This window comes from Sinohyriopsis cumingii, chromosome 4, assembly GCF_028554795.1.
Source record: "Sinohyriopsis cumingii isolate HCF-2022 chromosome 4, ASM2855479v2, whole genome shotgun sequence".
In the NCBI taxonomy this organism is placed as follows: domain Eukaryota; kingdom Metazoa; phylum Mollusca; class Bivalvia; order Unionida; family Unionidae; genus Sinohyriopsis; species Sinohyriopsis cumingii.
The window spans coordinates 101,654,740-101,681,523 of NC_142964.1; the positions used below are offsets into that span (position 1 = coordinate 101,654,740).

Consider the following 26,784-nt stretch of genomic DNA (forward strand, 5'->3'; position numbering starts at 1 on the left):
ATTATACAAATTTGAATGCCTTGATGCTGATATGCCCTGTCAAATTTGATCAAATTCAGCTCAGAGATTTCTGAAAAGAAGTCCTTCAAAGTTTCTCAGATTTTAGCAAGAGTGGCCATATTGTATAACAGTTCTATATCATGCTTATAAACAGAAAATATATTAATGACATTCTGCCAACTTTGGAACAAATCTGTTTAGTGGTATTGGTGATGTGGCCAATTTTTTCTCTCTATTTTCAGCAATACCCACATTATCTTAACAAGCTACAAAGGAATTAAAGCATGGGTATTCTCTGTCAAATTTGGTCACATTCTAAGGAAGACATCAGAGAACTCGTTAAAGATGTTTTTATTTTTAGCAATAGTAGGCATATTCACCAGCAGATTAGCATCATCTGCAAAATAACTGAAGGTACTGATGCAAGAATTATTCCTATAAAATTTGGTAAACAGTGGTTCTGCGGTTTATGGAGGCTGAAATAGCAACATTGTCTGACTCCTTGTCAGTAAATCATCCATGGTAAACACTACACTTTGTGTTTGGTAGTATTTAATTTATCAGAAATATTTTCGCCTTATTAAAATTGAAATAACTCAACATACAAGTACTGTGTAATGAATACTGTATGTAAGTATGTATGTATGTATGTATGTATGTATGTATGTATGTAATGAATACTACCATGAAATGGATAAACACAGTGCATACCATATATGCATTTCTGAATGGGAATAGTGGCACCAAACATAAAATAGCTGAATTGACAATATTTAGATATACTGCAAACATCTAGTTTCCAGCGTTACCCCAAGATTTAAAAATGTTTTGAGTATGTCAGACTTATAAGATGACCCCTACTCTGCATAAATTGAATTTTCAATTTAAAAAAAGATTGACTTTTAAGTAAGTATATATGGTATAATCTAAGTTTCTGAGTGGTCTAGAAGGTAAAAGAAACCATTCTTATTAATTTGTTTGGACACAAGATTAAAGTGCTTTACTTGTTAAAAATTTTTTTACAATATTTTAATTTACACACCTCATGTGTAAAATGTGACAGAATGACATACAAGGTAAATATATAATGTACAAGGTAGAAATTTGCTTAAATTCATTTCATATTTATTTCACAGAATCAGTATTTTTCATCAATCGATAAACAGAATCTTACATTTGTACTCATTGTTAATGATATGCATGAAAGTTGCTTAATTATTTAAACCTTTTGCTTGCCAAAGTTAACAAGTTATTCAACTTGCTTTATAGATGAAATATGCATGGAAGCACATAACTTATATAAAAGGTTTTAAACAAATTGCACCCAAAAATTATTTAAAACTGAAACTATTTGCTGCTTCACCCATAAATGGTTGCTTTCATGATACGATATATATTTTTTGTACTGTATTTCATTATAATTCACTGGCTTTTTTATATCACACAATATAAAATAATTTTCTATTGTTACAGATGAAAAGCACTGCATCTGTTTTCATAACAAGACTGAACACTGAATGTGAGAAGGGATAGTGGGCAGGTTAAATGGTTGAATACTCAAACAAGGAATAATTATCAATAAATAGCTTTCTCTAATGAAGCTGTGTGCTTGTTGCATACATTTCCTGTATTTTCAAGTAACCAACCTCTGAAAGATCATTAAAATTATTACTCCATGAGATTTCAACACACACCACATGCATACCACCAAAACCATTGTGCATCTATATCACTGCTTTTACATATGAATAGATATATTCTTGTTTAACTGCTAATCTGGAACTAAAGAATTTTCTTTTTTACTTGATTTGATAAAGGCAAAAATTAACATGATATTACAAACTAGGTCAACTTTTTAATTGACTGTAAAAGTGCAGCAAACAATTCAACAAGTCAGAGATCATAACACAGCTAGCACTTAATTAGGTTCTCACTGTGACTACTGACCAACACTTTATATTTCTGAATACAAAAGGGCATATAACATTTATTCTGATTACACTGAAACCAAATTAATAGAAAAAACTGAAAATATGAATGTCACTTTACAAGATTTATTTAATTGGTATTTATTCCTCAATGTGTAGCCAACAAACGGCATTACTAACATTTTAACTGATTTATATTTTACTATATATTGTTTATGAAGATTTTTAAAAAAATAAAATTTAACAAAAAAATGACTTTCTTTTTAAAAGTTTCGAACTTCATGATGTTGCTTCAAATTTTCAGGCACTAACTGCCATTTTCAGCAACAACACAATATATTGAGGTAAGGGCTGTTCCAGTAAAACATATACCCCCCGGGGGGAAGGCACTTTCAAATTCAACCAACCCACAACAGAAGCAATTTAAAAAAATTATGATCCACCTTCAGATGTGTTTTAATCGAGAAACACTGCTCCCTACAGAAGTATAATTTTTTAAATATTTTCTGGCTATGGGATAGTGGGCGGTAGAAGCCATTTTAATATTGGGTTGGGGACAGAAGCGATTTAAATGACAGCTGGCTGGAGGTAATCTACTGAATTCATATACATCATATAATCTACTGCATATTTTTATTTATATTCATTTATTATAATCAGTCTTTTGTCCTTTTGTTTTTCTGTCAGCCAAGTATGTCTCTGATAATGTGAAATCACAGATTTTCATGGTGGCTTATTATTTGTAGATGTCATTGATCAGTCCCTTAATACCTACTAATTTAACATCCATGAATACAAATTTTATAATAGATATTTCCATTCTAATACAGAAATCATGAATTTGTATCCTACTAAACTCTGTGTTTCCTAAAGTGATCAATATGTCTTGCTATTTTTCTTTGTTCTCAGGCATGCTGCTTCTGATTAGAATGATAGTTAATCTTGTATTGCTTTAAATGTGTGGTCAGATTCTATGATTCATTGTTATTATTTTTTCCAATAAATGTTTTGGTAAACTTTTATGATTTGTCAGAGAAAAAAAAACAATGATGCCTGTGGAAGTGATGTTGCATCATTTGTCTACTTTTACACTGTATCATTTCTTGTAAGAACATCTTTTTCAGTTACCGATGTCTTATTTTTACGCCTTGTTGCAAGACTAATATAAAGTTATAACAAAATATAACAAGTCAAACATTTTTATATCATAGATTTTAAAAAATGGATGAAAGTCAAGGAATCATTTTTCCCAGAGCACTCATAAAATCAATGTCATTGCAGTTAACTGCATTGTCAACAGCATCATCATCACTGATGGCCTAGCAGTAACATTATGCACTTTCAATCCAGTTGTCACAGGTTCTATCTCCCACTTCTAGTCTTTCATATGAGACTTATACCTATGGCCTGAGGGGCTTTCATGGCAGAGTGGTACAAGATGCTTGTCATGTGATACAGATCTGAGGGGCTTCCAAGGCAGTGGTACAAGATGCTTGTCATGTGATTACTTGCCTCCATCTGAAAATGGTGTAAAGGCCATACTGATCTACTGAAACCCCGAGAGCTCATGTCTAAATGACTTATGCTGTTGGAGATAAACGTCAAATCAACAGAGGCTCCATATGCCCAAGTGTACAAAGGTGCTTGCTTTCACATCACTTAAACATGTCACAGATCAACCAATTTAGGTTGGTGGTCTTTTGGGGTCCTTCCTCCACCTAATATATTGTAAAAAATATCACCAAAAAACCCAAAATCAAACCACACTGAATCAACCAACTAATCTAACTGTAGCAACAGCAGCAAAGGTACTAGTCAATCATTTCTGCCACAGCTGTACGAGTTTACAACTTTTGACTCAAGTAATTTTTGTAGACTATAGAATATCGTCAATTATGCCTTTCTGACAGTTACCTAAAAGTCATCATCAGTTGGTGCAAATGGATTTTTCATGGTGAGCATATGAGATGGAAAAGTCTTTAGCAATCCTGCATCACACACTGCCGAAAAGTTTACATTTTAGCTCACTTAAATTTTCCCTTAACAATGTTCATTGTTCCAACTAGAACTGTTATAACTTATTCAAGCTATATTCACCAATATCTGATGATATGTATCTGTAATAAATATTTGTAACAAAGTATGAGAATGCATCAATGTTTTTCAATGATGCATTTGAATTGAGCAACAACCACAATCAACAAACCAAGAAATAAAATTATTCATATCTCTCAGGCAGAAGTAGGGTATAATCATAATCTGCTAAAAGATTTTTAATTTTTTTAATTTGCCAAATATTTTTTCCAACCATACTGACTCAGTGGACATATCACCAGAATGGACAGAAACAGACCAGAAGGTTAAAATCAATTTGATACAGCTTTTAAGTAGCTAAATTCATATTGGTTTAGTTAACTGTACACCCTTTATTGTCTTCCTTTTGATGAAATTTCTTACTGAAGCTAAGAAAATAATGTTGCACACATAAAAAAAGGAGGCACACTTCTACTCATTAATGTTTTTATTTTACTTCTCCATTCCAGCCTGTTCTAATGATCTTCTCCCCCCACATACTGTTTGTCTTGTTTATGATATGTATCTAAATTTCTCACTTACTTTTCCTACTACTATGCTAATGTTCTGTGAATATGCATATCAGTGTGAAACACAATGGGGAGACTAAATCCAAGATTAAAAACCTCTACATTTCTGGATATATTCTGCTTGGATTCCATATTTCTGCACAAAACTCAAGAGTTCAGGACTCTGCACTAATTCAGTTCCCACTGTAAATTTGTGCAAACACCACAATATTAAAATTTAGTAACTTAAAATTTTGAGTGCTCATTATCAAATTTATATCAGTATAGACACATCTATGACAACAGCTTTTGTGAAGAAAAAACCCATAACAGCCGCACCATTTTCTGGATCTATACAAATTTGAAATGTGTGCTTTCAATACTGCACCAAAGAGTCAGCTGCTGATTTCAGTAATGAGTCGTTCGAACTCGGGTCTGTAAAAGGATGGAAATTATGTTAATAAAACAATGTCCCTCACTTTTTTCAATTACCAGTAGGACAAGCTCTCAAAAGATTGTTTTTACTAAAATCTTACTTTCATTATCAACCAATCAGGGACAGTCAAACACATATATACTCTATTTTATCTTCACTGATTTATAGTATGGTTCTCGTTCTGTCACATTTGTAGTAATGGGAGTCCTTGAACAACTCAATGGTTGTAAGCCTTTTTTGACCATGCTGAATGGACACACTGTAAGATAATGTTCAAATAACAGTAATACCATGGGATAACCAGAGACCAATAAAATTGAATAGTCAAGTTATCTCCTCTGCAGGGATGCTGCCAGGATTTCAGGGTGTACTCTAAGTTTTGTGTGTGTGTGTGATCTCCAATGAGGAAGTGGTGGTGGTGGGAATAGCCATTGTTAAATATCTCCCTAACACTTAAAAATCTGTCACTCTTTCTTACTGTTCCACTCTGTTACAGCTCTACTGAAATCAAAATTCTTGAAGAGATGTCATCTCTAGTTGTATAGCAGTTATTACTGTGAGGTCATTGGGCATGGTCACGTGGTTTTGGTGGGGTCTTGGTTGGGATGGCATAAAGACTATAGGCTTACTCCACATCTGACAGCTAATTATGATGTTGTCAAAAGAATTCAAAAATTTCTAGCAATTCAGTTGGACTCTGATAGTTGATTCATGGTCAATGAACAGGCTCTAATATTGATGTGTTTATTTTGGAGCTATGTTCCTCCATCACATTCAAGATTTGGATATACCAAAGGTGAAATTGGTACAGTTGCATCCTAAACTACTATCGTGGCTACTTCAAATGTTATTTAATGTGAGACTTTAATGCAAGAACTCGTAGCTTCAGTGATTTTGGGGGTTAAAAAAATTAATTTCTTCTCAAACAACTCAATTTGGTGCAGATTACATTGTTTTTTTAATGATACAGTGAGAATTCTTGATGTGTAAAAATTGCACAAGAAATGAACATCAGATCAGATAATTACTACCACTGGGGAAAATACTGATAGGAATATACAGAAATAATGATATAATTATTTAAGTAAAATATGTGGTGACAATACAAGCGCTAGTTCTACAACTTTGTGCAAAATACATATTGTACAACTATTTTTGTTGTTTCTAACAGCACTGTAATATGGCAATAATTTCTGTCCACTTTTTACTTTAGTCCCTTGCTAATTAATAGTTTTAGATTTTACAACACTAAACACATTTTACCTTTTTACAATAACACATCATTTTAAATATTTAGATTGCAAGAAAATAGAAGTTACAATTTTATTAAAAGCACTAGTACCAGTAAGACTAAAGGAGATGGTAAAATAAAAAGAAAAGAATCAGGATGAACAAATTAGTAGTGTAGTAAAGAATCCATATATCAGAATGACATCAAGTATTTTTTCATCAATTTCATCATCAGTTAATGATACTTCTTAAAAATGTACTGTACTAGATAATATACTTTTTTAGTTATCCATTTTGCAATACAAATACCAAATGATGGCTTGGAACTAAGTGCCAAAAGGTCTGCAGAAAATACCACCATGATGTATATATACGGAAAAACTGAACATAAACAGGTCAAATTTTATCCATCTTGCTTTGTGTTTACACAGATCAGTCAGTTTCTTATGTTTAATCTCATTTAATTTTTGCACATAGAGAGCATGTACATCATTTGGTCATACATCTGCATGATACAAAAGTTTGTCTTTTTATTCTTTTGTTGCTCAGTGGTTCTGCCAATTCGAGATCTACACACACTTAATTATGTTGTGTGGGGATTCTCTGATGTTCCCTATGAGCATTAATCTGTTAATTGTTTCTGAATTTAATATGATCCTCCTCCTCTGTGTATGAATATTATTCTATGCTGTGAACTCCTTTCATTGCCTGCTGTCTGAAACGCATATGCATAACTAGCTTGAACAAGTTACTGTTCTTTATGGTTGTGCAATTTTCAACATCTTACATGTATGGCCCTATGGGTATTCTCTCTTGGATATCTGTCCCAGAAAGAAAAGTTTTGAACCAGAGGTCTCGTTAGGATTTTAAAACTAAGAGTCCATGGCTGCCATTTTGGTAAAAATACGAGTCCCATCAAGAAAGGTTGCAGTCCCCTCTCAGAAAAATACGCCAATTATAGTCACTATTGGTTGCCATAGAGTTTAATTTCTTCATTCTTTATAACACTGACATATTTATAACACTGACATAGCTCTTGCTTGTCCATCAGAGTGAGTCTGAATTTTTTCGATCCAAGGAAGGTCTTATTCAAAGCTCTAAGCTAGGCATCACACACTTTCATACACTTGGCTAATGTCCCTTTCAAATTATCAGTTCTAGCAACTTTAGCCCTCTCCTGAATCTCACAATCTTCGTCAGTTTGCCGTTGAACCCCAAATACTCATTCAAGTCTATGTCTCAACATGTCATGATTCCGAGGTCACGTGCACTGCTTATTCTGTTACACTCGGAAATGAACACAAGAATGAAAGCTAAAGTTGTTTATTTGGTGTACTGTTATAAATGACCACATGTACATCTCTGGGTATTTCTGCCTCTAAATTCTAGCACTGTAAATATCAGTAGATTTTCCCACCCAGCTGCCAGTCAAAGCCTTTGATCTCGCCGCTTAGCTATTGCAGCATGTTCTTTTGATGTACTCATAATGGTGACGACGGGGGGGCGGGCTTTCAACCACTAAATTCTGTCATTGTAACTATCATCACAGTTAACTGATCAACACATTTTCCCACTATGCCTATGCAGGTGACTGAAGCAGGACTGGCAAGCATTTAAATTTTACCGCCCGCCTAAATTAAAAAAAATTGGCGTCCAAATACACGATTATAAGTGTTTCCGAGACCTCTGTCAGTTTTCACTAACATGAACCCTGCCAAAGATTCACTTCCTTGAGTCAGTGTTTTGCTGCCTCTTATGCCAGATTTTTCTCTTCCATAATGCTGTATTAAGGTTTTAAGTCCAACATTCCCATAGTCTGCTTGTTTAGACATGGGTATATTTAAGAAATATAACCGGCATATTGTCCATCCAACACGTACATCGGACTCGCACTCAACATCAATTTTGGGCTCAAAATCACACACTGGTATTTCCAGTGACATTTTTCCAATGTCCAACAGACCGATATACATGAAATTCATTGTCATCATAGCTCTCACCAGCCAGTATTTGCCAACTGAAAAACGTCGTCTGAAGACAAACCGTGTCATAATTCAACCATTTTGGTTTCCTGTGTGGCCCCTATTGGAAACATGCATTTGTAAAACGTCCACGATGAAAGTAAGGCTAAAACTCCATAAAATGCCTGTTCCAGGGCCAATGAACAAATCAAATATCGTTTAACAGCCATTCATGTCGAAACGAAGTATCCAGATATCTGGATGTCGCATCAAGCATTGTGAGACAGCTGCGGCAGCGCGAATTACGTCGCGAAATGCACTTTTAAAGTTAAAGTTAAAAGTTTAATAAAAACTGCATACTGCGCAAAGAACATTTTTTATCTCCGCGGCATTGACGTAATTTGCCGAACGCGTATCACTGCTTTAAAAGTATGCGAATTCGTACAAAGTATGTGCACTCGCGTGTACTGGCATTATTTTCTGACCCAATGTTTTATTCACGTTAGACTGCTCGGAGGGGGGTAGATGCAATTTTAAATATATATTCGGGGTTGGGTTTTTTTTTCTTCTTTCTGACAAAACCACCAGCGATTTCTCATTTTGTTAGCACAACCCACAACAGAAGTGATTTTCCCAACCAACCTTCCACTGTCAGAATTAAAACAGTTCGAAACACAACCTCCTACAAAAGTTTTTTGAAGTCCCATCCCCGGGGGGGATATATGTTTTACTGGAACAGCCCTAAAGTACTATTTGTTTTGTCTATTTTATAAGAAAAAATGGGACCTACACCTGCCCTAATGTAATAAGTGGGCTCACCATTTAACACAGCATGCTAAAACAATGAAGAAGTGCATCAATAAAGAATGTTATGAAGAAAATTGCTCCACCCCAACAACAAAAAATACCTGACAGAGCTACCAAGGAGTGATTATCTCTTTCATACCTTGTCTAATTTGTCAATTGAAGAGCAAATTGTTCTAAAAAGATGCTGTGGAACACCACAGGCTGTAAACAGTCCATCCAACAGCTTTCTGTGATTCACCTAAAATGGAAATAAGTGAAGAATAGAACAATCTTAAATTTAAACTAGAGCCCCAGTATTTTATATTTTTTAAAAAATCAATTACATGTATTACAGGTAATTATCATATGCTCTGAAAGGTATACGAAACAGGTAGATCTGTCTGCATTAGGGAGTTCACTTTTTTCACCAAAAGGCACAACACAAGCTGCTTTACAAATATTTAATATACTTGTTGAATTTATGATGAAACTGTGAGGAATTTAAGGGAAAAGATGCAGGCAATGAGACCAGGGATTTAGCAAATATGTGCCTCAATTTTAAATGTGACACTATTGTCATGGAATTGTATAAATCCTTTTATTTATTAAATACATGTACTTGGGATTTGTTTTTTTGTGTACAACGATACCCAAGGGTAATTTATGTATATTGTACAAAGATTTTGAAATAGTGAATTCAGTTCACTCTATGCTTTCAATGGGAAAAACTGAATACTTCCAGTGCACAGCGACAGCTTCTGTGTATAAAGACATCACCGTAGGTCAAAATCTTTACATTACAGAATGTCTTGTCAGTGAGCAGTCTACTTTAAGGACTTGCACATCTTCAGCTGTAGAGGTATAAGTTATTAATTTCTTGCGTATAAGTTATAACTATTGTACTACCATGTTTATTTTTGTATAATTTCTACGTAGCTTCGGCTTACATAGTATCATGCAAATATTTTCTATTCTTGTTTGTGACTTAGCAAGAGATTTATATTAGCAAAATATAAAGTTGCATTTTTAAAGAAATGTTTAGTACTGTAGGATTCTTGTCTGGCACAGTTAGGTTCACTTCTGAACTTGTGTATTGTTTTGTTGTTGTTGTTGTTGGTGTGGAGTTTAATGCATTTTTCAGAACATGATAGGCTATGCATGACGGCCAGTATTAATGGTGGAGGAAGAACCCGGGAAGAACCACTGACCCACGAGAAGCTACTGGCAAGCTTTCTCACATACCCACATTGGCCGAATCTTAGACTCGAACCCACACAGACAGAGGTGAGATGGCAGTGATCCGTAATGGAGAGCGCTTTAGACCACTTGGCCAATCAGGGCCCCATATTCTTTTGTAATTATTGTGCTGATAATGTAATCTGTGTAGCTTACTGTATATAACGTCATTACATTTTATCATATATGCCCGTGTCATGCATAATACACGGTATTAGATGTATTTTCAGCTGACCAGAGTGATCAGAGTTATTGGAGTAAACAGAGTCGACGTAGTACCAGCTGCAGAGCTAACCATAGAAGTTGACCATAGCAGCTGTGAAGCTGAACTATAGCAGCCATAGAACTGAGAAAACAATGTTGCTGGTTGAGTAGCAGGTGATCGGGCATTGCTGACCAAGACTGATGGGCACTGATTGCTTGATTTGACCAACCTGGAATACTGACTGCTTGATTGACCAGTGTGACAGGTAGCCAAGTGTGCTGGTGAAGAAGTGCGTAACTCTATACATGTAATCTTTTAGCCGTGGGCTAATTTTTGGGTTTTGTAATACCCAGTGTGTTTTTGGGACTGTAAAGATATTCTGTACATCTGTCCCTTTGATTTCATCATTTTTACTATTTGGGTGAATACATTTTAACTATATGAGTAAAATACCACAGTTTTACTTTCTGAGTAAAACACATCATTCTTTCATTGTGAAATCACTGTGAATCATTCACCCCTTGTTCTTGTACTGTGTAAGGTCATTTATTTGTATTTACATTATTTAGTTTGTGCTGAGTAAATTGATTCAATAATTGGATAGTATATGCATGTATTAATCATAATTCTTTTCTCATTCAAGTCATTCATCATTAAACATTGTATTTGTATCATCATCAAAAGTGTTCTGTTGTAAATCCAAAATTCCACCAGTTTATCTTGTTACAACAATGTTCAATATCACTTTTGTTCATGAAATTTTTCACATTAACTATTTCTAAGTAGCAGGCTGTTCCTAATGCAGCCAATTTAGATTAATTTAATAATTCATCCTCCCACAACTCCATGACTGACCTTGATTGTATACTTTCCCAAATCAAGAGTATTCAAAACTTCACTTATAATTCTTAGGCACTCTGCATCAGGTATCATTGGATCATACTGCCCAGCTATATCAAAATCCTGAAATATACAACACAAGTGATATCAGCTAAGGCATTCTACATTGGGTTTCATAAGGTCATACTGCCCAGCTATATCAAAATCCTGAAATATACAGCATAGATGATAGTTAGCCGAGGCACTCTACATCAGGCATCAGTCATTTGGCCAAACTACATCAAAATCATGAAATATACAAAACAGATGATAGTCTGATGATCCTTAAAATGAATACTGTATACACTCACCTATAAGTCAAGCCCAATTGAAAAGTACACATAGATCTACCATCACATAATGTACTAGCAGATATTGGTCTATGCAGTTTTCTGGAAGTAATCAGTGCAACAAATAACACAGATTCAGATCTGACTGCACAATATGTGATGGCGGATGGACTTAACTTGTAAGTGAGTTTAGACCGTAATAAGTAAAATATATATATTGGCAGAGCCTCACTGCAGAAATTTTACAAATTGTTCTCCTAAAAAAATTGCAAAAATGTGTGCGTGTGTGATTTGGATTTTTAACATAGCTTTAACAATTTTTCAGTCATATCACTATGATGTCTGCAGTGTGGCAGTTTATAGTGATGTCTAGCACTGGGGCATCATGCCACAGACATGTAACATGATGTCCCACCCAGTAACATTATCCTGACACCAGGCTGACCAGTCCTAACACTAATCTCTTAATGCTGAGCGCCAAGCGAGACGGCTGTTAGTACCATTTTTGTAAGTCTTTGGTATGACTCGGCCGGGGATCAAACGCACGACATCCCCCCATCAGTGGCGGTCTGCAAAAATGTTCCAAAGGAACACCAAACATACAATATCTATATATATAAATGATACATTTTGTACTTACAAGAACTTGTCCACTGAGCAGCAAACTATGGTAAAGGATGTATGTTTATAGAGGTAAAAGTATTTTGTACATGTGACTATTTTTAACATTAAATTCATTTATCTATCCGATGTCATTAGGTATTAACCAAGTAAAGAATGGTATGGGATTGTTGTACTGTCCTAATTTTTTCTTTATTTTTTAAGTACTTGAAAATCATGCACAGTGTGACCCCATTAGACCATGATGGTTGGGGGCCATAGACCCTTGCTGTGTTATGTACCAAACCATGCTATAACCAAGTTAGCTGAAGAAAATGATGCATGTACCAAAAAATGTCTGGGAGGGGAGGGTAATAGAATGTGTAGCAAAAATATGTGCATTTGATTAAATGAAGACAAAAGTAATCTGAAATAAATTTCTAAACTGACTTACATTTGTGTAGTACAATCAAAAATGCATTAAGTACTGTACATGTATATGAAAAATCCATGACTAAGTATATATCACATACTGTAAAATTCAGGTATCAGTCACATCCGATTAGAAAACAAAAATAGCATATAAAAAAATGGTAGTCCTTGTTTGATCGATATCCTATTACCAACAAACATGTGTCACTAAACAATTCGCTATGACATTTATTGTCACCAGTAGAACATGGCTAAAGTTGTTTACATGCTATCTGTACATGGAGTTAAATTGGTTGAGATTTTGGTCAGCTGGAGACAGCTATCATCTTACCAAGGCTACACAGGAGATGAGGCTATTCATAAGGAAATGAAACATGAACAAATTATAACATCTAACAAACATCTTTGCAAGATGCCCAACCTTCAGTGAACATGATGGCAAAATATCTAGAAAAGATTATAAATTTAATTTGCATTTTATGCCACTGTTGGTAGCGACTGTAAGCATAAACCTGAAAAAAGGAAACTTTCACAGCACAATGTCACTTTGGAAAATGCAAAAATCTATCAGAACCCATTATTTTTAATTTAGGTCCTCACTGATTTCCTTTGATGAAATGTGCTTTATTTTTATTGAAGAATGTAGTTGGCTAGCTGTGATGAAAGGTGCTTTATTTTTTATTGAAGAATGTAGTTGGCTAGCTTTGATGAAAGGTGCATATGTTATTGATGTCACCAAAAAAGACCAATTTTGGAGGATCAAACAGATATCCATTTGTAACTGTGGCAGCAACATCAAATAATTACACTTTTTTCATTAGCTTAGTACTTCTACAGAATGATTGGAGCTTCAAAGGTAATCAGTTTTCTATGAAGTTTCAGCAAAACTATTTTTTTCTGGGTACATTTAAAAAAAAGAACTTGCTATTGTTAAGCTGATTTCAGCCATTCATGTTCCTGTCTTCAGAGGTTGGTCAATTGTAGCAGTTACTGTTCCTGTCTTCAAAAAAAAAGGTATTGGTTGTTTGGTCAGTGTAGCAGTTAGAGATCCTGCCATCAAAGGTTGGTCGATTGTATCCAGTTGGGGTAGCATGACTACTGGAGTGTATCACAGCATACAGAACTTGGGCCAGATATCAGCATGAGCGTATTAGGATATAACAAAGCACTCTTAAGATGGTTTGTTAATGTAAACAAAGGATTTGTTTATGTAACAATAGAGAGATTCCAGTACATTTTTATATCCAAGTTTTGGGCTTCCTTTCATGGTGTCTTTGAATTTCTCCACTCGAAACCCAAGATTGTATATACAAGTAAAAGAGGGGGCCCCGAGTGGCTGAGTGGTCTAAAGCGCTCTCCATTACGGATCACTGCCATCTCACCTCTGTCTGCATGGGTTTGAGTCTCGGATTCGGCCAATGTGGGTATGTGAGAAAGCTTGCCAGTAGCTTCTCGAGGGTCGGTGGTTCTTTCTGGGGATTTCCCAGGTTCTTCCTCCACCGTTAATACTGGCCGCCATGTATAGCCTATCGTGTGCTGAAAAATGGCGTTAAACAACAACAACAACAACAACAAGTAAAAGAGCCAGTAATGTTGTTGCCCAAAAAAATCACATTTTGTCGCCAATAATTTGACACTGGCAAAGCCCAGTGGAATCCTTGAATAAACATTTTACATGTTATTTTTCATACTCTTAAGAAAATATTTTTTGTATGTGTATGAGAAAAACAAATGTATGTGAAATTTCAGGAGCCACACCACAATCATCTTATATTAGAATTTAAACACGATCTCTTCACCAAATTGATAATAAACTTTTTACATGTTATTTTGTGTACTTTTAAGAAGAAAAACATGTTTTTTATGTATGAGAAAAATACAAGTTTAGGAAACGTGCCACAATTGTATTACATTCAAATTCATGTTATAATAGAACATGCAGGGTCAAAGTGCATAAACATGAGTCCCTCAAGCTGGTCTATTCAGGCTGATGATAATTTCCAGGATCAAACTGTTTTTTCTCTCTTATTTTAACTGCTGAGCACTAAAACCACCTCTGATATTCTTCAGTGATAACAAGATTTTCAAACTGGCTCCTATGGTAACCATATTGGATGCAACTTGGACTATTTTCATTTATAACCAAACAGAGATTAGAATTCTTTTGGTGACAACTCATGTCAATAGTGATAGCAAGATTTTCAAGACTGCCATCATGACAGCAATATTGATGTCATATTGGCAACATTTTCAATGCAGTCCATCTAGATATCATAACAGGTCTTTCTGGATAAATCACTGGATACTATATAAGGTCATTTTGTATATGACTTTTCATTTGGGAGGAACAGTTATAAGACTTTTAAGATGGCTGAAATAGTGACTATATTTGATGCCCAACAGGTACCATTGTCATTAGGATGAACTGATTACTATAAGACATCATTTGGTGAAAATTCTATGTAGATATTACCATCAGTCTAGAAGGGGTAGTGATAACATGATTTTCAATTTAGCAGTCATGGTGGTCATACTGGAAGTCAGATTGGCACCATTTACATTTAGGTCCATCTTGCCATGATAAAAACATTTTCAAGATGGCTGCCACAGTGGCCATATTTGATGACAGATCAGTACTGTTTTTGTTTATTACCAATGAGACATCACAATAAGTCTGGGTAAAAATCCAGTGTACACATGACAATACAGCCATAAGTAGGAGCAATAATAACATTTTCAAGCTGGATGTCAGATCATCACTCATTATAACTTTCAGGACGCCATACTAGAGATCAGATTTGCACCATTTTCATTTCATTTCAACCAGGCATCATAAGACATTGTTTCTAGTGGAAAAAAACCTTGTTGATATGATCATCTGTTCAGGATGAGATGGGATAACAAGATTTTTGTAATGGCCATGATGGATATATTTGATGTCCAATTGAAGCAACTTCATTTAGAACCAACTAGAGCTGGGATGAATGTGTGTGGGTAACATTTTTAGGCAACCAGGTAGATTAGGATAGCAGTAACAATTAGACAGACGTCAGGTCAGCCCATAAGATCTTCTGGGCTATGACCAGTAGAGTTAACAATTAAAAGACAAAAAATAAGTATGATTCTTACAGATTGATGGTGTACAAATGGATTGGAGAGTAAATACAAGTACAGGCAGTGAAGCATAATAAAATCAAACCAATTTATCTCTTTATTTGTGAAGGTAGCATTGATAGTTTATTAGATCCAGCATTGGGGATGAATCTTGATGCCATCTGAAAAGAATTATTGAAGACCTAACTTCACTTACACCTGTGGCATGTGACCTTTTCTAAAGGTACTCACCAGGAAATGTATATACCAATTTCTATCTTATTCTCAAGTTTCCATTACTAATGCCTATTTTTCTTAAGTATTAACCAAGTAAAGAATAGTTTTTGAATTATTAACCAAGTAAAGAATAGTTTTTGAATTATTAACCAAGTAAAGAAGTTTTTGAATTATTAACCAAGCAAAGAATATTTTTTGAATTATTAACCAAGTAAAGAATAATTTTTGAATTACTGCATTACCTGAATATCTGTACACTTTTTAAATCCTTGAAAACCATGTACTAAATTTTAATGGACAAAAAATAATTATAATTCTTATAGACTGATGGTATACAAATAAATCAGATGGTAAAAACACAGTAGTGAAGCATGGTTTAACCAATTTAGCCCTTTCTTATAAAGATGGAATTCATATTTTATTATATTCATCATTGGGAATGAGTCTTAATGCCATTTTAAATAACTATTGCAGCCCTAACGTCACTTACACATTGTAGGAATTCTCTGAACCGTCCCTTCTGTATGCTTGGATTGTCTCTTCGATATACCTTTCCAATGTGGTAACGCTTCATGTTAGTGATTTTGTTCATTGCCAAATAGCGGGCAAAAGGTACCTGGAAAAGATGGACCAAAAACCTGAATACTAGCCAAAAATTAACATGTCAACAAAAACAACTTGTAAGTAAAGACCATCATACAAAATAGTAATTTTCAAATTAATGACAAATTCACAAAAATTTTATTCAGCAGGTACTAACTATAAAAATGATAAAAAAATCTCATCAGATAAATATATCTCCTGCCTCTCCCATATCACTTAACCCATGATGGATATAGTCTATATTGAAAAAAAAAATCCACAACCAGCATGTTATAAACACGTCATGTTCAATAGCTATAATTTCAATCAATCGATCAAAAGAGAGAGAGTGTGTGTGTGTGTGTTTGTGTGCAGGTATTTTATAAGAAAAAGACTGTATAAATTGCGAACAAAATGAGTCCTATTTCTAACTGCACTGAATTTTAATATATGCAGATTTTAATCCTAATAAAACTCACTGGGAATCTTCATGATTTTGGTCTATTTACCAAGTTTACTCAAGATTGGATCAAAAATACTGCCTCTGGAGCAGAACTAAATTTAGCCAATCAGATGCAAGATCACTCATTAATATGCATAGATCTCAATCATATTAGCCAATCAGATGCAAGATCGCTCATTAATATGCATAGATCTCCCTCATATTCAAATGTTTACTAGATATTGATGACCTAAATCAACTTTCCAGGTGTGATCAGAATTGCATAAAAGAACATAGCTCCATGATAGTAACAAGCAAATGTTGACAGATGGATGCCAGACATCTGGTTATACCATAAGCTCACTAGGCCTTGGGGGACAGGTAATACCTGTAGAAAAGTAATTTGCCAATTTATGTACTGTTAGTAGTCTATGCTCTTAAAATAAGTAACAGAAAAGAGTGAAAGGCAACAAGCTTTGTAAAATTCAACAAATAATTTATTTCCCTAGAATACAAAATGAAAATGAGAAGAAAAAAAAGAACTTACAGTATTTCAAATTAAATCCCAAAATAATCGAAGAATTACAGACATAAGTCCTAAATAAAATTCAGTACAAGTCCAGAATAAATCCAAAAACTGATGGTGATGATGTGTCTATGGTAGCTTCTAGAGTGTTGATGTGCCAATGACAGTCTTTTGTTGAATCACAGTAACATAATTCCAGGTTTGAATTCACTATAAATTCCAGTGAATGTCTCTATCCAAGAATTTTATCAGAACACATTTGTATTTGCAGAGAAAATAATCCCTCATATAATACAACTTAAAAGTGCTAGGTCTTAAAGCACACATGAAAAAATTATCTCAGTTATAAGATTATATCGTTCTCTACTTGACCTCAGGTCACAATTAGCATTTTCTATTTTAAAAAACATTACCTAATGGAAAATAACCTTCAAGAATAATGCTGATGTTTACAAAATAAAAACCCTGACCTGGACTATGTAAAATTCACTTAGGAAATTCCAAAACCTAGACTTAGACCCAAATATAATAATAATACTGATTTTAAACCCATGCACATAGAAAATAATTTAGCTATGTATTAGTTGTTTACACAGAATAAAAAAATTTAAAAATCAATTTGGGTCAAATAGAAATGAACTCAATTGTGGTCATGGTCAAGTCCAAAATAGAATGTTACATTACAACAGCATTGTAACAAAATAAAAACAAACTATAAAAAAAAATAACTAACAAACAGTTAAATTAAATATACATAACCTTCTGATGATGACCATAACACTGACTAAATTTCATGGTGATTCCATTAAAATACGAAACTAGTTACTTATACAAGCCTTTTATAAACAACTGGATTCATCTCCAAGTCAACCCTTATGTATCATACATACTCACTTATCAGTCAAGTACAACTGCAAACTGCAGAAACCAGGATCTGATCTGTGCAGTCTGTTAGGATTAATCATTAGAACAAACAACACAGACCCTAATCTGCAGGAAAATTATGCTATGACAGATCAGGATCTTTGTTGTTTTGCGGTTTGTCTTGACTTATAAGCAAGTATATAAGGTTAAAAAAATATTGGGAAGCAAAGTCAATTGTTGAAGTGTGCATCTTCAGGTGATGACCATAACATGTACCAAGTTTCATGGCAATCCATCCTAAACTACGCCACTAGCTGCACTAATGTGATTGTAGGATGGATGGTAGGATGGATGAATGGACAAAGATGAGATTTCCTATATATGGTATAAAAGATATTACTGATCCTAATGTGCAATTAACAGTTATTATTTCATTAAATTATAAAAAAAATAGATTTTCAATCTAAGTTAAATATTTGTTTCCAATTTTTATTAAAAGCTTACACATTAACCCCAAAATCAGAAAAAGATAAATCTTGGTGTCTATCAAGGTGGCACTGTACAGTTTTGTATTTTGCATAGCGTTTGAATTTTAAAGAAAAAGAATTTCCCTGGGTTTCCTCACTGGTTATACTGGCTATTTAAAACAGACCTTGTATATCTTAGGTATTGTTCAAAGTACCTTGAATTCCCTTTATTTTTTTTGTATCATTGATGGGTGTAATATGGGTTATAGAGTATACAGCTCGGCCGTACTCCAGATGTGCACCTTTCAAAACACTGCTAGCTCCATTTGGTCATTTTCACTTCCTGAACTTCTGAGGTAATTTTTTTTTAAAAGAACTAAATTTTATTTGTATATTTTATTTATGTTTTGTTGTTTATTAATTTCCCTTTCAGAAGCTGGTATTGTCTAGTCTGGCAAAATTCATTTTCCCTATTTTAATAGATGCTAAAGATAGTGTACTTTAGACTAATTCAGGATGATTTTTTAGTACAAGGGAGCAGTCATTTTAGTTAGTAGTGTGCTTAGATCAGGTACAATTTCTACATGTACAATATCCAAATAAATGTCAGACATGTTACATCAAAGCAACATAGAGGTATAACAACATTCAATCTATTGTGCATGTTTTAAATGCAAAAAACTTCACCTTACATATGTCACTCTCTCAAAAGTACAAATTAACTGGTGAGTGCCCCCCACACACACACAAGCAAGTAAAAACGTAAGGTGTGATTTTGATGTTGTTCAATACTGGGAAGGCCAATGGTTTATTGCTTCATTAATACTGTATATACTCATGTAGAAGTAAATTTCAGCGACATACAACACAGAACCAGATTGCTGTTGTATAATGCACCAAAAGATTAAGATCTATGTTGTTTGTTTTACTAATTACTCCTTACAAACTAAAAAAAACCAGAACTGCCAGTGCATTATACAGTTGGTCTGAACTTACAAGAAAGTATACATGGTAAAATCAATGCATACAGATATAAGTGTCAGATTGCATATGTAAAGAGAATGTATATATGCCTTACAATCTGTGTAATGTTCACAACATTTTATTGTCAATGTCATTTAGAAACCATTCAAATAATGTAATATTTTAAACAATACATGCAATTTTACTACTAAATTAAATAACAATAGATACCGTGAGATCATATCGCAGAGACAACTGCTCCCCTATTTTGTCATCTAGGTCAAAGAGAAGCTTAGATTCATCTCCATACATGCATTTCTTTGTAAGTGTTTCCTGGAAGCAATATAAAAATTACAACTTGAACATTCTGAAAATGCTGAATTCAAACTCAAAGGATGTGAGAAAAACCTCACAAAAGGTTCACATATAGGATCAGCTTTCAACAAGACACAAAATGTATGCAGTTCTAGACAATTATTTTGTGCCACTATAAGATGAACAAAAAGAACCTAAGAAAATGAAGAGAGAATAGGAAAGAAATAAAATATTGTTGATACACTTTTCAACAAAATATACTAATATATATGTAAAATATGGATGCTATTTATATAGTAAATTATTCCACAAGTTTCAACATTACTATTGTATTACAATTTTTCATGTATAGATGTGCATTTGTGATGCAGACCTCTGGACCATAAAAGTGAGAAAAGCCCAAAATTTACATTTAGCTAATCAAGAATTTCCTTAACTACTGTCTATATTTCAAACAATTTTCATAAAATGATGAATAAATTTCTCCTGGAAGGCTATTACAAAAATAGCACATGTATGTATAGTCTGGCAAACTGTATTTCCTTCAACAGGATTGTTCACAATTACTATTTAACTAATCCATCTCTAAACATAAAAACAGATGGTCAGATTGTACAAGTTTGTTGCTTTTTTCTAAATGGTGTAGTGCTTTTTATGAGAAACTGAGCCAAACAGGTTAATTAATGTAACTGGTTCATGAAATATTGGTCACAGAGATCAAGTTTTGACTGAAGGTTGTCATACTCCATAAGAAACATTTACTATATATACATGCGTAAAAGCCCATTTATGTATAAGCCAAGCCCTCAAACTGAATAGGCAAACTTTGAAAAGTGCAAGACCCATGCATAAACTGACCCAAAAGTCCATCCATATTAAAAAATCTTGTTATTGATTGGAAAAATTGAAAAACTACTAAACAGTTTTGAAAAAATCTTAAATTTCATTATTACAACCACTTTAGTCAGAAATTGGTAACATGACTGCTCTTTGCTTTTGGGAGAAATTTTAGCATGCAGGACTGGACATCTTCGAGAGTTACTATTAGGTCTGGAAAATTTTAATTTTTGGTCTGGAAAAGGCCTGGAATATTTTTTAACTTGTGGCAGACACACTAAGTACAGGAGGTCCAGGTGGTGGTTCAAATTAAGTATGTGATCTTGTCTTCCGTTTTCTGCATTAACAATATATACTATTAGTCAACAAGGAAACTAAAAAAATTTCAAGTTTAGACCTTGTCCCGTGGATAAGCCCACCTCCCTTCTTCCAGGCTTACATTTATTCCTGAATTATTCAGCTTATACACAAGTATATATGGTACATACTATGTTATGCAATAGCATATAAGAAAATGACATAAACACAAACTCAGACCTCAGTGTTGGCACCAAATGGAAGAATGGATGAACAGATGGATAGATATCACCAATTCATAAGCCAAAATTGCTTAGCAATCTGACCAATATAAATGAAACTAAACATCTATCAATTTGACATGATCTCTATTGCGAAGGCTTCAAGTCATAATTAATATATTCACCTTAAGTTCAAACACAGGTGTGTCAATAGTTTCTGCACCATGTCGTTTGAAGCAATGGATTATTTTGTTCAACACCTTTTCTCTAAGGATTATCTGCTGGTTATTATAGTCACGTGTGCCCTGAAAGAAATTAATTCAACCTTTGATAGATTCATCAAATACAGCATAAGCTGAAGTTAAGAAATCAAATTTTAAAAGTTGACTCCGACATCCAAGTTTTACTGCATGACTTATTCAAATATTGGCAACAATTAACGTACAACAATGTAAAGAACGAAAACACACCAACACCCATTATCAATCTTTAGACATATAGGATCTATCCCTTAAATAACAGTATTAATGTACTTTACAAAGACTCAGAGGATAGTGCTATTCATCAGCATTCTTTCCTTTACATTACAATGTCACTGATTCATGCTGTTAACATAAACAAAAGAAAATTATTGTCCATTTTATACCATGCACAAATAAATTCTGGAAAAATTAAGGAAGCCATTTTGTAGAACCAGCTTTTTATGTGAGCTTAATCCAGCATGTGCATGGACATAAAGTCAGATATATAGAAATACACATAGATGTCACAACGATCACCACGACAAACACCTGCCAAGGCAAGTATATAAAAAAATATATTTCAAATCTCACACAATATTTCCCAGAATTCACTTACTGAGGCTTAAAAATGATAAAAATCATGAAAAAATGTTTAAGCAAAAATGAACAGGTTGCAGAATTACAAAATTCACACTCATTTCTAACAAAAACACACTGAAAACTCAACCAAAAGTGCATAAATTACTCATCAAGTTTTTGAAAGCACAGCCTTTGTTTGCTTTGTTAATGTCCCCTATATTTAAAAAATCACCCACTCCAATACTTTTCTGTTCAAGAACAGACCCTAAATGAATATATCACATCTGATATCAGCTTGCCAGATCAATACCTTGTGGTGTCTAAAATCACTCTTTGATCCATCATCATCTCCAGCTCTAACAGAACTGCCCTGAAATTGAACATCATTTCTTTTTTTCATGTTTTTTAAAGCAGTAAATCTAAGGATATTTTCTATTTCCTTTATATCTTTTCCAGATATTAAATTTTGTGAATCAAAGCCATGTACCAATGCAGCTGCATGAGAATTATCCTTATGTCAGAATGATTTCTCAGCAATTTACAATTTGCCTTCGAGTGATTTGCAATACACATGAAATAAATGAAAACAACTTTAAATTTCTGAAACAGGCATGTCAAATTTGAATGTCATAACAAAAACAATTTATTTTTAGGTTCTTAGGTGATAGCAATGCATTAAAGAAAATTAATTTTGCAGTGAAGTCAAATACTGCAAACATTTTATAGACAATGTTTTTTTAATAATGGATTTTTCAAGTATTGACTGTGAATAAATATGTACACAATGAATAACTTATTATACAACATATGAAAATTAAGTGATACATTAAACTAAATGCTGGGGTCCTGGCTGGCAAAGTGGTCTAATGTGCTCATCATTACCAATCACTGCCATCTCACCTTTGTCTACGTGGGTCTTAGTCTCAGGCTCAGCCAATGTGGGAATGTGAGAAAGCTGCCAGTAGCTTCCCATCGGTCTATGGTTCTTACCAGCATTTTCCCAGGTTCTTCCTCCACCAGTTATATTGGCCACCATGTATAAAATATCTTACTCTGAGAAATGGCATTAAACCCCAAAACAACAACAACAAACTGATTGCTGTATGCCACGTCTAATTCAATTGGAACAAAGAAAAATCTCAAGTTTACCTGTCAGTTTCACAGCTAGATAGAAGTGGAGGGATAATCCCCTCTTCCTCCCAATGCCACACCCTGAACAAATCTAGGGCCCCTTTTTCACTGCCTCTCTTCAGATTAATAAAATAGCTTTGTAAATATGTGTTACTTTCCATTAAATTTCCTACATTTCTGGCTTTATTTAATCTAGGATACACAGATGTAAAGATGTTCTTGCCTATACTAAATTACCAAAAAGATGACACCTTACATTTTAGCACTGTCACCAAATCTTTTTGATGGCAAAAAAGAAATTCAATTTTTTCCCACCAAAAGTGCCTCTTCAATTAAAAAACAGTACCTTTTATTAATGGTATTTATCATACCAAGCTGTCTTTTAGAAATTCCTACAAAACAATGCCATTATGTAGAAATAAAAGAAATGGTGTTTGCCTAGAACAATGATATTTTACCTTATCTGTAGAAAAACATCGTGATAACTTTAGCTTGTGTGTCGAAAGGAGTTTCTGATGATAGCGGCATAACCTCATGAAAATCATGTCAAGGAAATGCAATGTCCAAATAAACTGCAATGCTTGATAGATCTAACTTCTTCCTTATTCTGAAACATGAAGATAAATGTATTATTCATCCTAGAATGTGATAATGATAGTAAAGATGGTAATGTCTATACGTGCTTATAAGTCAAGTCCAACTGCAAACTGCATAGATCCAGGTCTGCCATTGCATAATACACTGGCAGATCTGAGTCTGTTCAGTTTGTTTGGAGTATTCAGATAAAACAAACAACATAGTCCTGGATATACCAGTGAATTATACAATGGCAAATCAGGACCTATGCTGTCTGCAGTTTGACCTGACTTATAAGCAAGTACATATGGTAAGACCATTACCTCTACCACCAATCCTCTTCCTTTTCATCCCCATACTACTGCACTTTATCATCATATCTGTACTTGTGGTGGAAATGTATTCTGAGCTGAGCTCTAGGTGACTCAAGGACTAATTTAAGTAATTTTTATGTGGAAGATTTCTGATTTTCTGATTGATACATTTCTGTAAACAAATACATCCCGAGACTATTCTGCATCTCTGAAACAAACAGGATTCATGTTACCCAACTGGCATAACAGAAAGTGAGCAACCTTCATAACTGGATAAATCATGCATTGTTTTACAAAAAGCTATTTATTATCTTGGATGGATATAGTTTCCCAAACGGTAACCAAATCTTGCCCTGAAAAATATTGACATGTATGTTTATCAAGTGTACCAGAGAAGGGCAGCACTACAAAATTTTACATTCCTGATCTGGCTCCTTAGTCACCAGTGATGTCTGAAGACATTTTTGATAGCATCAGGTAAGCATATGGTGGAATCATAAATTTGTTTAGAAATGTGTGTTTACATCATACAAGCAACCGAAGTTCATCAAGTAGTAATACTAATATTATCCAATACTTTTCTCTTGTCTTTTACAACACCATTAATTAAAACATGGTTTTGACTTGTATGAAGTAAAACATAGTCTTGGCTTGCTCCAACTTATCTTGTCATTGACCTTTAGGGTGACAATGACCTGAAGTGGCAGACTCAGCTTGGCCTCAGGTAATCAAAATTGTGATTGCTGATGGAACAATCTCATGTCAGGACAGAAAACATATCTAGTTCTATATTCCTGTACATTTCTGAAAACTTAAATAAAACAATTATAACTTTATCTACCTATAAGAAGTGCAAATTGTGTTTATATATCATTTTATCTAATTCTTTGAGAAATAAACGACAGTTAAAATGTGGATAATGTGCAAGTGTCCTCCTTTGTTTCCACAATAGTACTGTACAGTATATAGACCTAAATAGGACTGTATCGACTTGTACCGTCCGTTCCGTGATTACCTTCGTTTATGTTCCTTACCGGAACAATTATAACGACTGTGCAGTCTATTCAAAATTGAATTCAGCGACTTAAAAAATGAATGGAACCGACTTTTATCGTCCGTTTTGGTAATTATCTCCGTTCTGGTCCGTTCCAACGATTCTGTCACCGTATATTAACGCTTCAATCAACAAATTAAACTGGACAAGTCATTCTCGAAAACATGTTACACAATCCTAATTTAGGTAAAGTTTAGTTACTACTTATATCTCACTTGCACTGTCAGACATAATAAATATATTAAACAAGCAGTCTTTAGTTCTTTGTGCCAAACAAGAAATATAAATAAAATTATTTTAAAATATGTCAAAGTTACTTCTTTTTGCACGTTTACTGCTTTGATTTCAAGCGTTTCAATCACTTGGATCATAAGCGCTGCTAATTATTGGCATGAATTGTCATTTAAATACATTTGCGGAAGAATTGTTTAGTCCAAAATTAATAAGGTAATATTCATATTCTAGAGGACGCCTTACCGTGAGTATGCAGACTTGCTTTGTTTTCAGATAGTTTATAAAATGACAAAAATGTAATTTACTGTGACAGATTATGTCAACCCAATCCTACCACTTAAGTCATGTATGCTTAGAGGATGAGGCTATGAAAGTGAAGTAAATTTATGAAAAAGGGGTGGGGTAAGCCTGTTGTGTCCAAGAATGAGATTAATCTTCAAAACTATGATTCTGAAGAAAGTTTGTATATAATTAAAAAGAAATGTTCATTTCCTACCTTAATATCAGATACCAAAAAAAAAAATTAAATGTTTTAGCTTGTGGCTTCACCTATCATTAAAATATAACCATATTTTGGTACCACACAATATAATATATTCAGTACTAACGTTGGAAAAGAAAAATATCCTCTATTTACTTTGAATTGGGAAGGAAAATTATGTTACTTTTTAAATTTTATGTGTTAATATTCACAAAGCACATCAGAACATAACTCTTAAACCACTGACATCATGCAGAATCCAGTAATAAATGTTCTACTTCAATCTGTTCAATATATTTCTAGCCATCACATTTGGGCATAAAATAAAAATAAAAATTGCTTGTTACGAGTGAATAATGGATATATTTCATCTTGTGAGTGAAAAACACAAGTATACTTATTCACTTGTTTCAATATCATATATCACCTCTTTGTTTCCATCACACGAGAAAGCCAAAACAGAAATTAGCAAACATAAGCTTCGTATATCAAATGTTATATCATTAAAAATGGCAGTTATTGTGTAGAAATGTGGTACTCTCATGAAGAAATTCTAAACTTGAAGTAAATATATTTGTGTAAGAGTGTGTGTCTTTAAAAAAAAACATTTTTGTAAAAGCTAGCATAATATAGGACAAAATTATTGATCAACGAAAATATTGGAAGATGCATAATGCTTGCAAACCTGCAAGAAAAAAATTATTAAAGAAGTTTTGTCAAGTGAAGTTTATGTTTTAATTTTATGTTAAATCTTTTTCATTGTA

At 33.7% G+C, this 26,784-nt stretch overlaps 1 protein-coding gene across 3 annotated transcripts in view; it reads right to left on the reverse strand.

Annotated features, from left to right (window-relative positions):
* LOC149801785 (histidine--tRNA ligase, cytoplasmic-like) overlaps nt 1–25,694 on the reverse strand; it is a 68,557-nt gene extending 42,863 nt beyond the window's left edge. Inside the window, exons 1-8 of one of the 3 annotated variants that reach the window (XM_089956132.1) lie at nt 25,623–25,694; nt 23,820–23,968; nt 22,541–22,600; nt 21,595–21,714; nt 19,971–20,072; nt 16,386–16,511; nt 11,220–11,327; nt 9,084–9,182 (exon numbers count right to left, since the gene is read on the reverse strand). In XM_089956132.1, the coding sequence (XP_089812258.1) occupies nt 9,084–9,182; nt 11,220–11,327; nt 16,386–16,511; nt 19,971–20,072; nt 21,595–21,714; nt 22,541–22,600; nt 23,820–23,906 (702 nt within the window). In that variant the 5' untranslated portion in view covers nt 23,907–23,968; nt 25,623–25,694. The other 2 variants (XM_089956133.1, XM_089956134.1) reach the window with 2 other exon arrangements.
* Nucleotides 25,695–26,784: the final 1,090 nt, after the last annotated feature.